Source organism: Taurulus bubalis (genome assembly GCF_910589615.1).
Source record: "Taurulus bubalis genome assembly, chromosome: 6".
Taxonomy (NCBI): domain Eukaryota; kingdom Metazoa; phylum Chordata; class Actinopteri; order Perciformes; family Cottidae; genus Taurulus; species Taurulus bubalis.
This window is the reverse complement of record NC_136594.1, coordinates 442,966-462,889: the sequence shown is the minus strand read 5'-3', so window position 1 is coordinate 462,889 and position 19,924 is coordinate 442,966. Positions and strand designations below refer to the sequence as shown.

The following is a 19,924-nucleotide window of genomic DNA, read 5'->3' as shown; positions in this document are numbered from 1 at the left end:
TTAATACATTAATATAATATATATTATTATGCAGAATTAGTACTTTTCATTCTGGTACTTTAGGCTTATTTTAATGATAGTACTTTGACTTGTAATGAGAGTATTTCTACACTATCTGAGTACTTCTTCCAGCTCTCCTGTCCGCCAGGCGAAGAAGAAGAAGAAGAAGCCTCAATAAAAGTAGCAGCAGAAGAAGAGGCCGTAATAAAAGTAGCAGCAGAAGAAGAGGCCGTAATAAAAGTAGCAGCAGAAGAAGAAGCCATAATAAAAGTAGCAGCAGAAGAAGAGGCCATAATAAAAGTAGCAGCAGAAGAAGAGGCCATAATAAAAGTAGCAGCAGAAGAAGAAGCCATAATAAAAGCAGCAGCAGAAGAAGAAGCCATAATAAAAGCAGCAGAAGAAGAAGCCATAATAAAGTCAGCAGAAGAAGAAGCCGTAATAAAAGCAGCAGAAGAAGAAGAGCGCGAGGGGACCTCAGAGCCAGTTAGCAGCTGGCTAACGGGATGCTAAGCTAACGGGATGTCGAACGTCTCTAAAGTGGTTCTGGGAGTTTCTGTGGTTCTGACTCTGAGCACCGTGGCTGCCGTTCACCTCAATCAGTCCTGGGACAGACAGGTGAGGCAGTGAGATAGGTGAGAAGGTGAGACAGGTGAGAAGGTGACCCGGCCCGACCCGGGCTAACGGAGCCAACGGTTAGCTGCGGAGGTCACCGGAAGTTAGCGGAGGCTTCACTTAGCAGCTGCCGGTGTTGAACCCGCAGACAGAGGAACTAAACGGCGACTGACGCTACAGCGGGAACGTTAACGCAGATAACGGCTGTTCACAACATCCGGTACCTTTTTTCAAAATAAAGGCGTCCGTGACGCGTGAAGCGGCTTGTTTCCGGTGCGAGACTTCAGTTTAAATGACGGAAGTGTACCGTGATACGGTAGCATGCTAACCGTCCGCAGTGCTGCCCCCTGCTGGTGGAACCTTAAAGCTTCACTTTCACTTCCAAATTTTCAGTAACTTTCGTCTTATCGACCAAACCAATGAGTTCTTCTCTCCGGTGTCGTGACGCTGTGGATGTTGTCGTCGCTTTACTCGTTCGTGGGACTCTTTGTGGTTCTTCTGCTTGACGCGCTGAGAGGAGGCGTGGCTTATCTCCTGGAACACGTTAGTTCCTCCGTCCACCACAGAAGAAGTGACCTCAGGACCTGGTCTGGGTGACGCTGGTCCTGCGCTGGTTGGCTTTCGTCACCAGAATGAGGCAAATGTTTCTGTTAAAAGGTTGATGCTAGCTAGCTACTGTACCTACCGTTTGTTTATACAAACGGTAACTTAGTCTATCGTTAGTGAAAAACGAAAATGTTCCCTTGTCACTCGTTTTTTATATCTGTTAAAGTAAGAATAATAAACAAACTACTTAAAAAAAATGGAATTTAAGGTGTTTGGTCTCTAGATATCACTTTAGCTTTGAAGCCTTCAGTGCTGCGTTAGCTAGCGAGGCTAGCATTGCTAGCGTTAGCCCTCACACTCTGGGCTCAGGGCTCCGCCTCGTTGCCTCCGTTCACAAAGCTCTACTTCGTGAATTCAGGATTATACTTCACACACATTTAGACGTTTGGGGGGAATTTCAGCAGCACTTTCGTCTTCATGTTTTCGTTTTTAAATATTTCTCTATAACTTTCGCTACAGGCTAGCTAGCTGCTGGCTGAGTTTCTTCTGCTGCATATTGGAGCCTGTTACACAACTGACTGACGCATTACCGGCACCAAGTGGTGGGAAGCTGTATTGTAACTGAGCGTCTCGTGGATAACGGTGATATCTCTGCTGTCTTCACTTGATATCTTAAAGTTGTAAAATGAAACTTTATTACCTAACGCGTTATTGCGTAACCTATGCGGTCCCCATGGTTAAGAGTCACTGCCCTAAACGCCACTGAAGTGTCTAAACTAAGTTTGACCTCTGTGTTTGACCTCCAGCGGCTCCACGAAGGCGTCCTCAGGGATCTGGAGCGGCTGCAGAGGAAGAAGGACAATCTGCGCCTCCTGGAGGAGCAGAGGGCTCTGACCTCACAGCTGGAGGAGGAGCGGCGACGCAGGCTCCGCCCACAGGAGCTCTGAGACAGGTAGCACACCTGTTCACACGCAGAGGACAACATGGCCGCTGGGACAAGAATGACCTCATCACATGTTTACTGTGATCACCACCACACTGGGTTACTGTGATCACCTCCACACTGGGTTACTGTGATCACCTCCACACTGGGTTACTGTGATCACCTCCACACTGGGTTACTGTGATCACCACCACACTGGGTTACTGTGATCACCTCCACACTGGGTTACTGTGATCACCACCACACTGGGTTACTGTGATCACCACCACACTGGGTTAATGTGATCACCACCACACTGGGTTACTGTGATCACCTCCACACTGGGTTACTGTGATCACCTCCACACTGGGTTACTGTGATCACCACCACACTGGGTTAATGTGATCACCACCACACTGGGTTAATGTGATCACCAGCACACTGGGCTAAGCTGGCGGAGGTCATGTTAAATGGGATCAGGCGTGTACCTGTACAGGTGAGCCGGTGATGGACAGCAGCAGCGAGCAGCTGGGCGGCGGGGAGGACGAGGCGGCCTCCGAGGGCCTGGAGGAGGGCGAGGTGGAGGGGGAGACGCTGCTCATCGTGGAGTCTGAGGACCAGGGCTCTGTGGACCTGTCCCACGACCAGAGCGGGGACTCCCTGACCAGCGACCTGGGAGAGGAGGCCGACGGGGGCTGGGCCTGCGAGGACATGTCCTTCTACTGCGACCGCTGCCACAAGTGGGTCCCTGCAGGTGAGCTCCACGGGACGCCTTGTTCTCCTGGTGTCCACTAGGGGCATCACTGCTGTATTACAGAGATAATACATGTTATTCTCCTGGTGTCCACTAGGGGCATCACTGCTGTATTACAGAGATAATACATGTTATTCCCCTGGTGTCCACTAGGGGCATCACTGCTGTATCACAGAGATAATACATGTTATTCTCCTGGTGTCCACTAGGGGCATCACTGCTGTATCACAGAGATAATACATGTTATTCTCCTGGTGTCCACTAGGGGCATCACTGCTGTATCACAGAGATAATACATGTTATTCTCCTGGTGTCCACTAGGGGCATCACTGCTGTATCATAGAGATAATACATGTTATTCTCCTGGTGGACACAAGGAGAATAACATGTATTATCTCTATAATATACTCTATAATATATCTCTATATAGTGATGTCCCTAGTGGACACTAGGGGCATCACAGGTGTGTTACAGAGATAATGTATGTTATTCTCCTGGTGTCCACTAGAGGCATTAATGCTGTATTACAGAGATAATACACATGTTGTGTATCATGTGTCGTGTCTCACGTGTTAATGTGTGTTCAGCTCAGCTCAGAGGGGAGCAGCCCAGCTACCTGAAAGGAGACAACTTCTTCAAATTCATCTGCTCCGACTGCTCCGAGGACGGAAAGGAGAGCTTTGAGAGGATGAGACTCACCTGGCAGCAGGTAAGCTACCCTTTCATCATAACGAGAGACACACACACACACCCACACCCCTGTGGTCACTGAGTGCGTGTCGCTGTGCCAGGTGGTGATGCTGGCCATGTACAACCTGTCTCTGGAGGGGACGGGCCGGCAGGGCTACTTCAGGTGGAAAGAGGACATCTGTGCTTTCATTGGTCGGCACTGGAACTTCCTGCTGGGAACAAGGTCACTGTCTTCCATTGGTTCTTTTATAAATCACTTGACGATAATAAACACGAGGACACCTTTGACCCCTTGTCCGGATGCCTGTCAGAAGCTCAGGTTGAGAAGGAGGTTTAGTTTCAGACCCGGTGGACTCTGCTGGTCCCAGAGTCTCTCGGAGCCGCTCCTGGTTTTGGTCCAGATGACGAGTGTCCCGTTGCTCTCTGCAGGAAGAAGACGTCCACCTGGTGGAGCACGGTGGCCGGCTGCCTGTCGGTCGGCAGTCCCACCTTCTTCCGGTCCGGAGCGCAGGAGTTTGGGGAGCCGGGCTGGTGGAAGCTGGTCCAGAACAGACCTCCGACCCTGCGGCCGGAGGCGGATAAGTCCACGACCAAGACTAAAGGTGACCGGGTGATCAAAGCTGGCAGAGTCCACACTCACCCTAGGGCTGGCCGGTATGGCCCAAAATTCATATCGCGGTATAACTTTAGTCATGGTTATGACTAAAGTCAGAACCTTGACGGTAAGTATCTCAGACCGCTGCCCCTCAGCTGTGAACAATACATTTTGCTGCCTGCTTTAGTGTGACAACAGTTGTTACGGCTATGCACCGCGTATGACGGGATATGAAACATTCATACCGTATGGAATTTTGAAACCGGTATACCACTCGGCCCTAAGCTCACCTGATATGTTCACCCGCAGCCTCCAAACCCGCCGTGGACCCGGTCGTCACTGTGGAGGGCCTGAGGAAGCGCGGCGCCAGAAACCCGGTGGAGAACGCCATCCAGCTGAAGGAGAAGCGCAGTCGTACCCAAGAGGCCAAAGACATCCGGCGGGCCCAGAAGGAGGCGGCGGCGGCGGCGGGCTACACGGACCGCGGCGCCTCCACGCCGGTCAAACCGGGAGCAGGCCGTGCGGCGGTGGGCACCGGCCGGCGGCCTGACGTCGTCCTGGAGAAAGGAGAGGTCATCGACTTCTCTTCGCTCAGCTCGTCAGACCGCACGCCGCTCACCAGCCCGTCACCCTCGCCCTCGCCGGACTTCTCCGCTCCGGGGACGCCGGCGTCTCACTCGGCGACGCCCAGCTTGCTGTCGGAGGCGGACCTGATCCCGGACGCCATGCCACCGCAGGCTCTGTTCCACGGTGAGTTCCTCTAAACCAGTGGTTCTCTAACTGTGGGCCTCTGGTGGGGTGCAGAGGTATTACAGGTGGGGCGCAGGCGGGAGGGGGGGGAGATGCATATTCTTTTAGATTTTTTCTTTTTTTTTTTCTTTATATATCCATCCATCCATCCATTATCAGCCGCTTATCCGGGGTCGGGTCTCGGTGGCAGCAGGTCCATCAGGCCGACCCAGGCTTCCCTTTCACCCGCAACACTTTCCAGCTCATTCTGGGGGATCCCGAGGCGTTCCAAGGCCAGCCGGGAGATATAATCCCTCCAGCGTGTCCTCGGTCTTCCCCGGGGTCTCCTACCAGTTGGACGTGCCTGGAAAACCTCTAATGGGAGGCGTCCAGGAGGCATCCTGACTAGATGCCCGAACCACCTCAGCTGACTCCTTTCGACACGAAGGAGCAGCGACTCGACTCCAAGCTCCCTCCTGATGTCCGAGCTCCTTACCCTATCTCTAAGGGTGAGCCCGGCCACCCTGCGGAGGAGGCTCATTTCGGCCGCTTGTATTCGAGATCTCGTTCTTTCGGTCACGACCCAGAGTTCGTGACCATAGGTGAGGGTTGGAACATAGACGACCAGTAAATGGAGAGCTTCGCCTTCTGGCTCAGCTCCTCTTCACCAGGACGGACCGGTACAGCGCCTGTTTTATTGCTGCAGCCGCACCGATCCGTCTGTCGATCTCCCGCTCCACCTTACCCTCACTCAGGAACAAGACCCCGAGATACTTGAACTCCTTCGCTTGGGGTAGGCAGTTTGTCCCCACCTGGAGGGAGCAATCCACCGGTTTCCGGCAGAGCACCATGGCCTCAGATTTGGAGGCGCTAACTCTCATCCCTGCCGCTTCACACTCGGCTGCAAAATGCCCCAGTGAATGCTGGAGGTCACAATCCGAGGAGGCAAACAGGACCACATCATCCGCGAACAGCAGAGAGGCGATCCCGAGACTCCCGAACCGGATCCTCTCCGCCCCCTGGCTGCGCCTAGATATCCTGTCCATGAAGGTCACGAACAGGACCGGTGATAAAGGGCAGCCCTGGCGGAGGCCAACACCCACCGGGAACGTGTCTGACTTACTACCGAGGATACGAACACAGCTCCTACTGCAGGCGTACAAAGACCGGATAGCCCGTGCCAACGGGTCCGGCACCCCATACTCCCGCAGCACCCCCCACAAAAACCCCCGAGGGACCCGGTCGAAAGCCTTCTCCAAGTCCACAAAGCACATGTAGACTGGTTGGGCAAACTCCCAGGACCCCTCCAGTAGTCTTGCAAGGGTAAAGAGCTGGTCCACTGTTCCACGACCGGGACGGAATCCGCACTGCTCGTCTTGAATCTGAGGTTCGACAAGCGGTCGGAGCCTCCCTTCCAGCACCCTGGCATAAGCTTTTCCCGGGAGGCTGAGCAGTGTGATGCCACGATAGTTTGAGCACACTCTCCGGTCCCCCTTCTTGAAGATGGGAACCACCACCCCGGTCTGCCAGTCCATGGGCACTGTTCCCGACCCCCATGCGACACTGAAAAGGCGTGTCAACCAAGACAGCCCAACAATGTCCAGTGCTTTCAGCATCTCAGGGCGGATCTCATCCACCCCTGGCGCCTTGCCACCAAGGAGCTTTTTGACTACCTTAGCGACCTCTGCCAGGGATATGGGAGAAACCACCCCAAAGTCTTCCGGCGCTGCCCCCTCTCCGGGGGACATGTTGGCCGGGTTTAGGAGTTCCTCAAAGTGCTCTTTCCACCGCCCGACGATGTCCCCAGTCCGGGTCAGCAGTTTCCCCCCCCCCTGCTGAGAACAGCCTAGGGTAGGCCCTGCTTTCCCTTCCTGAGCCGTCGGATGGTTTGCCAGAACTTCCTTGAGGCCAACCGAAAGTCCTTCTCCATGGCCTTCCCGAACTCCTCCCATGGCCGAGTTTTGGCATCCGCGACCATCGCAGCTGCAGCCCTTCTGGCCTGCCGGTACCCGTCAGCTGCTTCAGGAGACCCCTGGGCCAGCCAGGCCCGAAAGGCCTCCTTCTTCAGTTTGACGGCTTCCCTCACCCCCGGTGTCCACCACCGGGTTCTTGGGTTGCCGCCACGACAGGCACCGATGACCTTCTGGCCACAGCTCCGAGCAGCCGCGTCCACAATAGAGGCTTTGAACATGGTCCACTCGGGTTCCATGTCCCCAGCCTCCCTCGGGATTTGTGAGAAGTTCTTCCGGAGGTGGGAGTTGAAGACCTCCCGGACAGGATCCTCCGCCAGACGTTCCCAGTTCACCCTTACTACACGTTTGGGCTTGCCAGGTCTTTCTAGCCGACTCCCCCGCCATCTGATCCAGCTCACCACCAGGTGGTGATCAGTTGACAGCTCTGCTCCTCTCTTCACCCGAGTGTCCAAGACATACGGCCGCAGATCAGATGATACGACTACAAAGTCAATCATTGATCTCCGGCCTAAGGTGTTCTGGTACCAGGTACACTTATGAGCCACCTTATGCTCGAACATGGTGTTCGTTATGGACAAACTGTGGCTAGCACACAAGTCCAACAACAAAACACCGTTCGGGTTCAGATCGGGCAAGCCGTTCCTCCCAATCACGCCCCGCCAGGTTTCTCTGTCATTGCCCACGTGAGCGTTGAAGTCTCCCAGGAGAACTATGGAGTCGGCAGGCGGCGCCCTTTCCAGGACCCCTCCCACCGACTCCAAGAAGGCCGGATACTCCGAACTGCTGTTCGGTGCATAAGCACAGACAACAGTCAGAGCTTTACTCCCTGCAACCCGTAGGCGCAGGGAGGCGACCCTCTCGTTCCCTGGGGAAAACTCCAACATAGCGGCGCTCAGCCGGGGGCTCGTTAGTATCCCCACTCCCGCCCGGCGCCTCTCACCCTGGGCAACTCCAGAAAAGGACAAAGTCCAACCCTTCTCCAGGAGCTTGGTTCCAGAGCCCATGCTGTGCATGGAGGTGAGCCCAACTAAATCTAGCTGGTACCGCTCCACCTCCTGCACCAGCTCCGGCTCTTTCCCCGCTAGCGAGGTGACGGTCCACGTCCCTAGAGCTAGTCTATGCTGCCGGCGATCGGCTCGCCCAGGTCTCCTGCCTGGCCCGCCGCCCGGTCTGCATAGCACCCGACCCCGATGCTTCCCCCCGCGGGTGGTGAGTCCACAGGGTTGCTGGTCCATGATCTTTTTTCGGGCTGAGCCCGACCGGGCCCCATGGGTGAAAGCCCGGCCACCAGACGCTCGCCGTCGAGCTCCCCTCCCGGGTCTGGCTCCGGGAGGGTGCCCCGGTTTCCCTTGTCCGGGCGAGGTAGCTTCATTCCGTGGGCCGTAAATCATCAGGGTTTTTTGAACCGCTCTTAGTCTGGGCTCTCCCCCGAGACCTGCTTGCCTTGGGAGACCCTACCAGGGGCTGACGCCCCGGACAACATAGCTCCCAGGATCACTGAGCCACTCAAACTCCTCCACCACGTTAAGGTGGCGATTCATTGGAGGAGATATTCTTTATATATATAATATTTTTTTTGTTTTAAGAATCCTTTATTAATCCTACACTGTACTACGTGGAAAATGTTTACGTTACGGCGCCAACAATCGTTGATCACAGATTCTTGGCGTTTTGCCAAAACAAAAACAGTAAAAAAGACTATTTTATGGAGATTGTTTTTTTTTTTTGGTGGGGCGTGACAACACAAGTTTGAGAACCACTGAACTAAACGCATGCGAGTAGATTTGATGACGCCGATGTCCTTCTCTGTCCCCCGGACCTCCAGACGATGAGGAGATGGAGACGGAGGGAATGATCGACCCCGGCATGGAGTACGTCCCGCCTCCTCGCGCCGGCCTCGTCGCCCGCAAGAAGCTCCGGCAGGCGCCGCCGCACATCAAGCGAGAAGCCGACAGCGAGGACGACGAGGGACTCGAGCGCGGCGGCGGTGGCGGCTTTGAGGAGCCGGCGGGACGCGGCGGCGGTCCGCCTCTCTCTACGGGCGCCGGTGCAGAGCGCCGCAGGATGACTCACCCCGAGAAGGCCGACGGCGCCGCCTGCCAGGCGCCTCGCTTCACCGCCCTCAGTCTCTACGAGGAGCGCATGCTGCTGCGGCGGCTGGACGCCTGCGCGCTGGCCCTGGCCGTCACGCCGCAGGCCAAGCGGCTGCACAGGAAGCTGCTGGTGCGCCAGGCCAAGAGGCAGAGAGGGCTCCCCCTGCTGGACGTAGACAGCGCCGTCAGCGCCACCCTCGGCCTGGTGGGGGGCGTCTACGGCAGCCAGGCGACGGCAACGCTGCTGCAGGGCGCCGGCAAGTACTGCACCACCAGCCAGGAGCGGCGCATTCTGGATCGCTTCCAGGTACGTCAACGTTCACGCCGTCTCTTTGTGGCTCTAGAGCTTCTGTCAGCAGGAAGTCAGACTCTTTGAATGCGTCCTGCTGTAGTTCATGGTGATCCGACTAGAATACAAGTCCATGTTTGTCCTCATCGCAGCGTCACAGGTTTGAGACCCGTGGCCCGCTTTCCGTCCTTTGGTCAAGGTGAAATAGTGTGTGTGTGTGTGTGTGTGTGCGTGTGCGCAGACCAGCCTCTCCAGCAGAAGAGGCTTCCAGCAGCATTCCGTGTCGTTCTGGCGCCGGCTGATGGGAGTAGAGAGCGGTTCAGACCAGAGCGTGAAGAGTCCGTACACCTCTCGCACCCTGAAGCCCTTTATCAGGTAAAGATTCTCAAACGTCACCTTTACTGAACGGGGTCCTGAAAGCGTCTGCGGGTCACAGGAGAGTACAGGACTGCTTGTCTTCCAGGAGGGATTACGAGAGCCGGCCCGTGAAGCTGATGCTGCTGGATGAGATCAGGGCGTTCCCTCACAGGAAGGATCCGGACTGGACCCCCGAACCCAACGCCCCCATGGACTACTGCTACGTCCGGCCAAACCACATCCCCTCCGTCAACGCCATGTGTCACGACAACTTCTGGCCAGGTACCACACACACATCCTGTTGCTCATGTCATTAGGTAACACACATCCTGTTACTCATGTCATCAGTAACACACACACACACACATCCTGTTACTCATGTCATCAGTAACACACACATCCTGTTACTCATGTCATCAGTAACACACACATCCTGTTACTCATGTCATCAGTAACACACACGCATCCTGTTACTCATGTCATCAGTAACACACACACATCCTGTTACTCATGTCATCAGTAACACACACATCCTGTTACTCATGTCGTCAGTAACACACACGCATCCTGTTACTCATGTCATCAGTAACACACACACATCCTGTTACTCATGTCATCAGTAACACACACATCCTGTTACTCATGTCGTCAGTAACACACACGCATCCTGTTACTCATGTCGTCAGTAACACACGCAACCTGTTACTCATGTCGTCAGTAACACACGCATCCTGTTACTCATGTCGTCAGTAACACACGCATCCTGTTACTCATGTCGTCAGGTAACACGCATCCTGTTACTCATGTCGTCAGGTAACACGCATCCTGTTACTCATGTCGTCAGTAACACACGCATCCTGTTACTCATGTCGTCAGTAACACACGCATCCTGTTACTCATGTCGTCAGGTAGCACGCATCCTGTTACTCATGTCGTCAGGTAGCACGCATCCTGTTACTCATGTCGTCAGTAACACACGCATCCTGTTACTCATGTCGTCAGGTAACACGCATCCTGTTACTCATGTCGTCAGTAGCACGCATCCTGTTACTCATGTCGTCAGGTAACACGCATCCTGTTACTCATGTCGTCAGTAACACACACACACATCCTGTTACTCATGCTGTCATACCTTCGGTGCGTCTCTCTCAACCTCTCCTCTTCCTCAGGCGTGGACCTGTCAGAGACCCTGCAGTACCCAGACTTCAGCGTGGTGGTTCTCTATAAGAAGGTGGTGGTGGGCTTTGGCTTCATGGTTCCTGACGTGAAGTACAACGAGGCCTACATCTCCTTCCTGCTGGTGCATCCCGAGTGGAGGAGAGCCGGCATCGGCACCTTCATGATCTACCACCTCATCCAGGTGAGTCCAGAGGTCGCTAGAGGTCAGGCGAGGCTCCAGAGAGCCGCTTCAGGTGTCTCAATTTTATAAATTTTTTAATAGGCCTTAATTTTCAATGTAAAACAAAAGCTTAACGTATATACCTAGTTGGCCAAAGTTGTAAACATTCTCCTCAAGGCATCTATAGTAGTGATTTTCATAAAAACACAGAATTAAAATGATGTTTAAATAACAGATATTATCTTTATAGTCATCATTAGTCTTAGTGAAGTGTAACAAAGATCTGTTAGGAAGTGAAACATCATAATTCATTCCAGTTCATCATCAACACTAGATTTTACTAGATTACACCTGAATGTTATCATGTACCTTCAGCCAGTACTCATGTTCACTGAGCAGAGCCTGAACACACCATGTTAGCCGTTAGCCGTTAGCTCTGTTATCAACGTTCCTTCAGAGATGAATGACGGGAATTCATTACAAAATAAGAAGTTTGTATCAAATGTTGCTCCGTTAGCGGTTATTTAGCCAACGGCTAGCACTGCCTAGCTAACGTTAGCTGTTCACATGATGGCGCTTAGTGTGTTTCCTAATAAAGATGATCACTCCCGTGGTTTCAGACCTGCATGGGGAAAGACGTGACGCTGCACGTGTCGGCCAGTAACCCGGCCATGCTGCTCTACCAGAAGTTTGGCTTCAAGGCAGAAGAGTACATCCTGGACTTCTACGACAAGTACTACCCGGTGCACAGCACGGAGTGCCGGCACGCCTTCTTCCTGCGGCTGAGGCGCTGAGGCCACCCTCTGCAGCACGCCGCCTGGCTCAAAGGCGCCCGGGCAGCAGCTGAAACCCACTTCAACCGTATTAAGACACTCTGACTGGTTTCATGACCGACTTTCATTCACTTCTTCTTCAGTTTGATGGTGAAACCGGAGGAACCGCTTCTCTTCATCCAGCAGGCGGCGCTGTGGCTTTGTGTTGCATTTTCCTTTTTCAACAAATTAAAAATGTAAAAAATAAAATAACCTGAACTCCTGATTTTGTTTGTCGACATGCGTTTTTATTTTCTAATACATTGAAGATGTACATTCAGTATCCGGTTCACCATAGTATTGGTAAAGGTACTAGTACTAGCATGAGTACTAGGAGTCTAAAACAAGCGTGTTTAAAGCTCGTCTTTAAAGTTATAGACCTAAAACCGGCTCGTTAGGAGTGGAGCGTCCGTCAGACGAGATGGAACCAGTGCAGTCAGAAAGCATCCGGGTTGCCTTTGGGTGTTCCCAGTGTTCCCAGTGTTCCCAGCAGGTCCCGTCCGGCCCGAGCAGCCAGCAGAGACACCATGGCGTTGCACCCAGAGTTCACCGCCACGTCGTACGCCGTCTGGCCGCCGCCGTTCCTCCGCCTCACGCCGGCCCCGCAGCTGACCGGAGAGATGAGGTCATCAGCAGGTGGGAGGACCAACACCTTGGCTGACTGGCAGGAGTATTCTGCCTGGTAGTACTGCCAGTGGTAGTACTGATATGTGTACTACTGCCAATGGTAGTAGTACTGATATGTGTACTAGTGTTGTGAGTAGTGCCAGTGGTCAGTTTCTCTGATTCAAGACAAGGTTAGATGTTGGAGATTTCAATGGTTAGTGGACCAGGTGTCTCATACCTGTACTAGTACAGACCAGGTGTCTCATACCTGTACTAGTACAGACCAGGTGTCTCATACCTGTACTAGTACAGACCAGGTGTCTCATACCTGTACTAGTACAGACCAGGTGTCTCATACCTGTACTAGTACAGACCAGGTGTCTCATACCTGTACTAGTACAGACCAGGTGTCTCATACCTGAGCAGGACCTGAGCAGCCTTCAGGCCTTCAGAGCCCAGAGCTGCAGCTTCATGCAGAGCAGTGTTCTTCATCCTGAGGAGGAAGAGGAGTTTCACCATGTTGTGACTTCATTGTTATTAAATATACAATCATGTATCATTTCCTGTAAATGGATCCGTACAGACAGACGGGACATAGAGACAGAGACAGACGAGAGACAGAGACAGACGGGACATAGAGACAGACGGGACATAGAGACAGACGGGACATAGAGAGACAGAGACAGACGAGAGACAGAGACAGACGGGACATAGAGACAGAGACAGACGGGACATAGAGACAGAGACAGACGGGACGTAGAGACAGACGGGACGTAGAGACAGACGGGACATAGAGACAGACGGGACATAGAGACAGACGGGACATAGCGACAGAGACAGACGGGACATAGAGAGACAGAGACAGACGGGACATAGAGACAGAGACAGACGAGAGACAGAGACAGACGGGACATAGAGACAGAGACAGACGGGACGTAGAGACAGACGGGACGTAGAGACAGACGGGACATAGAGACAGAGACAGACGGGACATAGAGACAGACGGGACATAGAGACAGACGGGACATAGCGACAGAGACAGACGGGACATAGAGAGACAGAGACAGACGGGACATAGAGAGACAGAGACAGACGGGACATAGAGACAGACGGGACATAGAGACAGAGACAGACGGGACATAGAGAGACAGAGACAGACGGGACATAGAGAGACAGAGACAGACGGGACATAGAGAGACAGAGACAGACGGGACATAGAGACAGACGGGACATAGAGAGACAGAGACAGACGGGACATAGAGAGACAGAGACAGACGGGACGTAGAGACAGATGGGACATAGAGACAGAGACAGACGGGACATAGAGACAGACGGGACATAGAGACAGACGGGACATAGAGACAGACGGGACATAGCGACAGAGACAGACGGGACATAGAGACAGACGGGACATAGCGACAGAGACAGACGGGACATACAGAGACAGACGGGACATAGAGAGACAGAGACAGACGGGACATAGAGACAGACGGGACATAGAGACAGAGACAGACGGGACATAGAGAGACAGAGACAGACGGGACATAGAGAGACAGAGACAGACGGGACATAGAGACAGACGGGACATAGAGAGACAGAGACAGACGGGACATAGAGAGACAGAGACAGACGGGACATAGAGACAGACGGGACATAGAGAGACAGAGACAGACGGGACATAGAGAGACAGAGACAGACGGGACGTAGAGACAGACGGGACGTAGAGACAGCGAGAGAGACAGACGGGACATAGAGAGACAGACGGGACATAGAGAGACAGACGGGACATAGAGAGACAGAGACAGACGGGACATAGAGAGACAGAGACAGACGGGACATAGAGACAGACGGGACATAGAGACAGACGGGACATAGAGACAGAGACAGACGGGACATAGAGACAGACGGGACATAGAGACAGACGGGACATAGAGACAGACGGGACGTAGAGACAGACGGGACGTAGAGACAGACGGGACATAGAGACAGACGGGACATAGAGACAGAGACAGACGGGACATAGAGACAGACGGGACATAGAGACAGACGGGACATAGAGACAGACGGGACATAGAGAGACAGAGACAGACGGGACATAGAGACAGAGACAGACGAGAGACAGAGACAGACGGGACATAGAGACAGAGACAGACGGGACGTAGAGACAGACGGGACGTAGAGACAGACGGGACATAGAGACAGAGACAGACGGGACATAGAGACAGACGGGACATAGAGACAGACGGGACATAGAGACAGACGGGACATAGCGACAGAGACAGACGGGACATAGAGAGACAGAGACAGACGGGACATAGAGAGACAGAGACAGACGGGACATAGAGACAGACGGGACATAGAGACAGAGACAGACGGGACATAGAGAGACAGAGACAGACGGGACATAGAGAGACAGAGACAGACGGGACATAGAGACAGACGGGACATAGAGAGACAGAGACAGACGGGACATAGAGAGACAGAGACAGACGGGACGTAGAGACAGACGGGACATAGAGACAGAGACAGACGGGACATAGAGACAGACGGGACATAGAGACAGACGGGACATAGAGACAGACGGGACATAGAGACAGACGGGACATAGAGACAGACGGGACATAGCGACAGAGACAGACGGGACATAGAGACAGACGGGACATAGCGACAGAGACAGACGGGACATACAGAGACAGACGGGACATAGAGAGACAGAGACAGACGGGACATAGAGACAGACGGGACATAGAGACAGAGACAGACGGGACATAGAGAGACAGAGACAGACGGGACATAGAGAGACAGAGACAGACGGGACATAGAGACAGACGGGACATAGAGAGACAGAGACAGACGGGACATAGAGAGACAGAGACAGACGGGACATAGAGACAGACGGGACATAGAGAGACAGAGACAGACGGGACATAGAGAGACAGAGACAGACGGGACGTAGAGACAGACGGGACGTAGAGACAGCGAGAGAGACAGACGGGACATAGAGAGACAGACGGGACATAGAGAGACAGAGACAGACGGGACATAGAGAGACAGAGACAGACGGGACATAGAGAGACAGAGACAGACGGGACATAGAGACAGACGGGACATAGAGACAGACGGGACATAGAGACAGAGACAGACGGGACATAGAGACAGACGGGACATAGCGACAGACGGGACATAGCGACAGAGACAGACGGGACATAGAGACAGAGACAGACGGGACATAGAGAGACAGAGACAGACGGGACATAGAGACAGACGGGACATAGAGAGACAGAGACAGACGGGACATAGAGAGACAGAGACAGACGGGACATAGAGACAGAGACAGACGGGACATAGAGAGACAGAGACAGACGGGACATAGAGAGACAGAGACAGACGAGAGACAGAGACAGACGGGACATAGAGAGACAGAGACAGACGGGACATAGAGAGACAGAGACAGACGGGACATAGAGAGACAGAGACAGACGGGACGTAGAGACAGACGGGACGTAGAGACAGAGAGAGAGACAGACGGGACGTAGAGACAGAGAGAGAGACAGACGGGACATAGAGAGACAGACGGGACATAGAGAGACAGAGACAGACGGGACATAGAAAGACAGAGACAGACGGGACGTAGAGAGAGACGGGACATAGAGAGAGAGAGACAGACGGGACATAGAGAGACAGAGACAGACGGGACATAGAGAGACAGAGACAGACGGGACATAGAGAGACAGAGACAGACGGGACATAGAGAGACAGAGACAGACGGGACATAGAGAGACAGAGACAGACGGGACGTAGAGACAGACGGGACGTAGAGACAGAGAGAGAGACAGACGGGACATAGAGAGACAGACGGGACATAGAGAGACAGACGGGACATAGAGAGACAGAGACAGACGGGACATAGAGAGACAGAGACAGACGGGACATAGAAAGACAGAGACAGACGGGACATAGAGAGAGACGGGACATAGAGAGACAGAGACAGACGGGACATAGAGAGACAGAGACAGACGGGACATAGAGACAGACTGGACGTAGAGACAGACGGGACATAGAGACAGAGAGAGAGAGACAGACGGGACATAGAGACAGAGAGAGACAGACGGGACATAGAGACAGAGAGAGACAGACGGGACAGAGAGAGAGACAGACGGGACATAGAGACAGAGACAGACGGGACATAGAGAGAGAGAGACAGAGACAGACGGGACATAGAGAGAGAGAGAAAGAGACAGACGGGACATAGAGAGAGAGACAGAGACAGACGGGACATAGAGAGAGAGAGACAGAGACAGACGGGACATAGAGAGAGAGAGACAGAGACAGACGGGACATAGAGAGAGAGAGACAGAGACAGACGGGACATAGAGAGACAGAGACAGACGGGACATAGAGACAGACTGGACGTAGAGACAGACGGGACATAGAGACAGAGAGAGAGAGACAGACGGGACATAGAGACAGAGAGAGACAGACGGGACATAGAGACAGAGAGAGACAGACGGGACAGAGAGAGAGACAGACGGGACATAGAGACAGAGACAGACGGGACATAGAGAGAGAGAGAGAGAGACAGACGGGACATAGAGAGAGAGAGACAGAGACAGACGGGAGAGAGAGAGACAGAGACAGACGGGACATAGAGAGAGAGACAGAGACAGACGGGACATAGCGACAGAGACAGACGGGACATAGCGACAGAGACAGACGGGACATAGCGACAGAGACAGACGGGACATAGAGACAGAGACAGACGGGACATAGAGAGACAGAGACAGACGGGACATAGCGACAGACGGGACATAGCAACAGACGGGACATAGAGACAGACGGGACGTAGAGACAGACGGGACGTAGAGACAGAGAGAGAGAGACAGACGGGACATAGAGAGACAGACGGGACATAGAGAGACAGAGACAGACGGGACATAGAGAGACAGAGACAGACGGGACATAGAGAGACAGAGACAGACGGGACATAGAGACAGACGGGACATAGAGAGACAGAGACAGACGGGACATAGAGAGAGAGACAGAGACAGACGGGACATAGAGACAGACGGGACATAGAGAGAGAGACAGAGACAGACGGGACATAGAGACAGACGGGACATAGAGACAGACGGGACATAGAGACAGACGGGACATAGCGACAGAGACAGACGGGACATAGAGAGACAGAGACAGACGGGACATAGAGAGACAGAGACAGACGGGACATAGAGACAGACGGGACATAGAGACAGAGACAGACGGGACATAGAGAGACAGAGACAGACGGGACATAGAGAGACAGAGACAGACGGGACATAGAGACAGACGGGACATAGAGAGACAGAGACAGACGGGACATAGAGAGACAGAGACAGACGGGACATAGAGATAGACGGGACATAGAGAGACAGAGACAGACGGGACATAGAGAGACAGAGACAGACGGGACGTAGAGACAGACGGGACATAGAGACAGAGACAGACGGGACATAGAGACAGACGGGACATAGAGACAGACGGGACATAGAGACAGACGGGACATAGCGACAGAGACAGACGGGACATAGAGACAGACGGGACATAGCGACAGAGACAGACGGGACATAGCGACAGAGACAGACGGGACATACAGAGACAGACGGGACATAGAGAGACAGAGACAGACGGGACATAGAGACAGACGGGACATAGAGACAGAGACAGACGGGACATAGAGAGACAGAGACAGACGGGACATAGAGAGACAGAGACAGACGGGACATAGAGACAGACGGGACATAGAGAGACAGAGACAGACGGGACATAGAGAGACAGAGACAGACGGGACATAGAGAGACAGAGACAGACGGGACATAGAGACAGACGGGACATAGAGAGACAGAGACAGACGGGACATAGAGAGACAGAGACAGACGGGACGTAGAGACAGACGGGACGTAGAGACAGCGAGAGAGACAGACGGGACATAGAGAGACAGACGGGACATAGAGAGACAGACGGGACATAGAGAGACAGAGACAGACGGGACATAGAGAGACAGAGACAGACGGGACATAGAGACAGACGGGACATAGAGACAGACGGGACATAGAGACAGACGGGACATAGAGACAGAGACAGACGGGACATAGAGACAGACGGGACATAGCGACAGACGGGACATAGCGACAGAGACAGACGGGACATAGAGAGACAGAGACAGACGGGACATAGAGACAGAGACAGACGGGACATAGAGAGACAGAGACAGACGGGACATAGAGAGACAGAGACAGACGAGAGACAGAGACAGACGGGACATAGAGAGACAGAGACAGACGGGACGTAGAGACAGACGGGACGTAGAGACAGAGAGAGAGACAGACGGGACGTAGAGACAGAGAGAGAGACAGACGGGACATAGAGAGACAGACGGGACATAGAGAGACAGAGACAGACGGGACATAGAAAGACAGAGACAGACGGGACGTAGAGAGAGACGGGACATAGAGAGAGAGAGACAGACGGGACATAGAGAGAGAGAGACAGACGGGACATAGAGAGACAGAGACAGACGGGACATAGAGAGACAGAGACAGACGGGACATAGAGAGACAGAGACAGACGGGACATAGAGAGACAGAGACAGACGGGACGTAGAGACAGACGGGACGTAGAGACAGAGAGAGAGACAGACGGGACATAGAGAGACAGACGGGACATAGAGAGACAGACGGGACATAGAGAGACAGAGACAGACGGGACATAGAAAGACAGAGACAGACGGGACATAGAGAGAGACGGGACATAGAGAGACAGAGACAGACGGGACATAGAGAGACAGAGACAGACGGGACATAGAGACAGACTGGACGTAGAGACAGACGGGACATAGAGACAGAGAGAGAGAGACAGACGGGACATAGAGACAGAGAGAGACAGACGGGACATAGAGACAGAGAGAGACAGACGGGACAGAGAGAGAGACAGACGGGACATAGAGACAGAGACAGACGGGACATAGAGAGAGAGAGACAGAGACAGACGGGACATAGAGAGAGAGAGAAAGAGACAGACGGGACATAGAGAGAGAGACAGAGACAGACGGGACATAGAGAGAGAGAGACAGAGACAGACGGGACATAGAGAGAGAGAGACAGAGACAGACGGGACATAGAGAGAGAGAGACAGAGACAGACGGGACATAGAGAGACAGAGACAGACGGGACATAGAGACAGACTGGACGTAGAGACAGACGGGACATAGAGACAGAGAGAGAGAGACAGACGGGACATAGAGACAGAGAGAGACAGACGGGACATAGAGACAGAGAGAGACAGACGGGACAGAGAGAGAGACAGACGGGACATAGAGACAGAGACAGACGGGACATAGAGAGAGAGAGAGAGACAGACGGGACATAGAGAGAGAGAGACAGAGACAGACGGGACATAGAGAGAGAGACAGAGACAGACGGGACATAGCGACAGACGGGACATAGCGACAGAGACAGACGGGACATAGCGACAGAGACAGACGGGACATAGCGACAGAGACAGACGGGACATAGCGACAGAGACAGACGGGACATAGAGACAGAGACAGACGGGACATAGAGACAGACGGG

General features: G+C 53.3%; 3 protein-coding genes across 4 annotated transcripts in view; 2 read left to right on the top strand and 1 right to left on the bottom strand.

Moving 5' to 3' along the window:
- Positions 1 to 355: 355 nt before the first annotated feature.
- Positions 356 to 2,185, top strand: pet117 (PET117 cytochrome c oxidase chaperone; the record flags this gene model as incomplete). Its single annotated transcript, XM_079219855.1, is given in 3 exon segments — positions 356 to 615; positions 1,965 to 2,081; positions 2,084 to 2,185. Coding segments are annotated over 3 exon segments (315 nt in total). The 5' UTR covers positions 356 to 519.
- Positions 1,971 to 11,928, top strand: kat14 (lysine acetyltransferase 14). 2 transcript variants are annotated; one of them, XM_079220185.1, is made up of 11 exons: positions 1,971 to 2,110; positions 2,577 to 2,834; positions 3,422 to 3,543; positions 3,626 to 3,747; positions 3,954 to 4,126; positions 4,429 to 4,869; positions 8,647 to 9,221; positions 9,445 to 9,578; positions 9,667 to 9,842; positions 10,730 to 10,920; positions 11,520 to 11,928. In XM_079220185.1, exons 2-11 carry the CDS (start codon positions 2,588 to 2,590, stop codon positions 11,691 to 11,693), a joined length of 2,355 nt encoding a protein of 784 aa, XP_079076311.1. In that variant the 5' UTR covers positions 1,971 to 2,110; positions 2,577 to 2,587; the 3' UTR covers positions 11,694 to 11,928. The 2 variants fall into 2 exon arrangements, with proteins under 2 accessions (XP_079076311.1, XP_079076310.1); XM_079220184.1 differs by having other exon boundaries at positions 2,011 to 2,110; positions 2,561 to 2,834.
- A 189-nt stretch (positions 11,929 to 12,117) lies between these two features.
- Positions 12,118 to 19,924, bottom strand: part of dzank1 (double zinc ribbon and ankyrin repeat domains 1) — a gene marked incomplete at its 5' end in the record, with an annotated part of 42,680 nt that continues 34,873 nt past the window's right edge. Inside the window, 2 exons of the mRNA XM_079219853.1 lie at positions 12,118 to 12,319; positions 12,736 to 12,810. Of these exons, the coding sequence (XP_079075979.1) occupies positions 12,148 to 12,319; positions 12,736 to 12,810 (247 nt within the window). The 3' untranslated portion in view covers positions 12,118 to 12,147. The remainder of the gene's footprint in view (positions 12,320 to 12,735; positions 12,811 to 19,924) is intronic.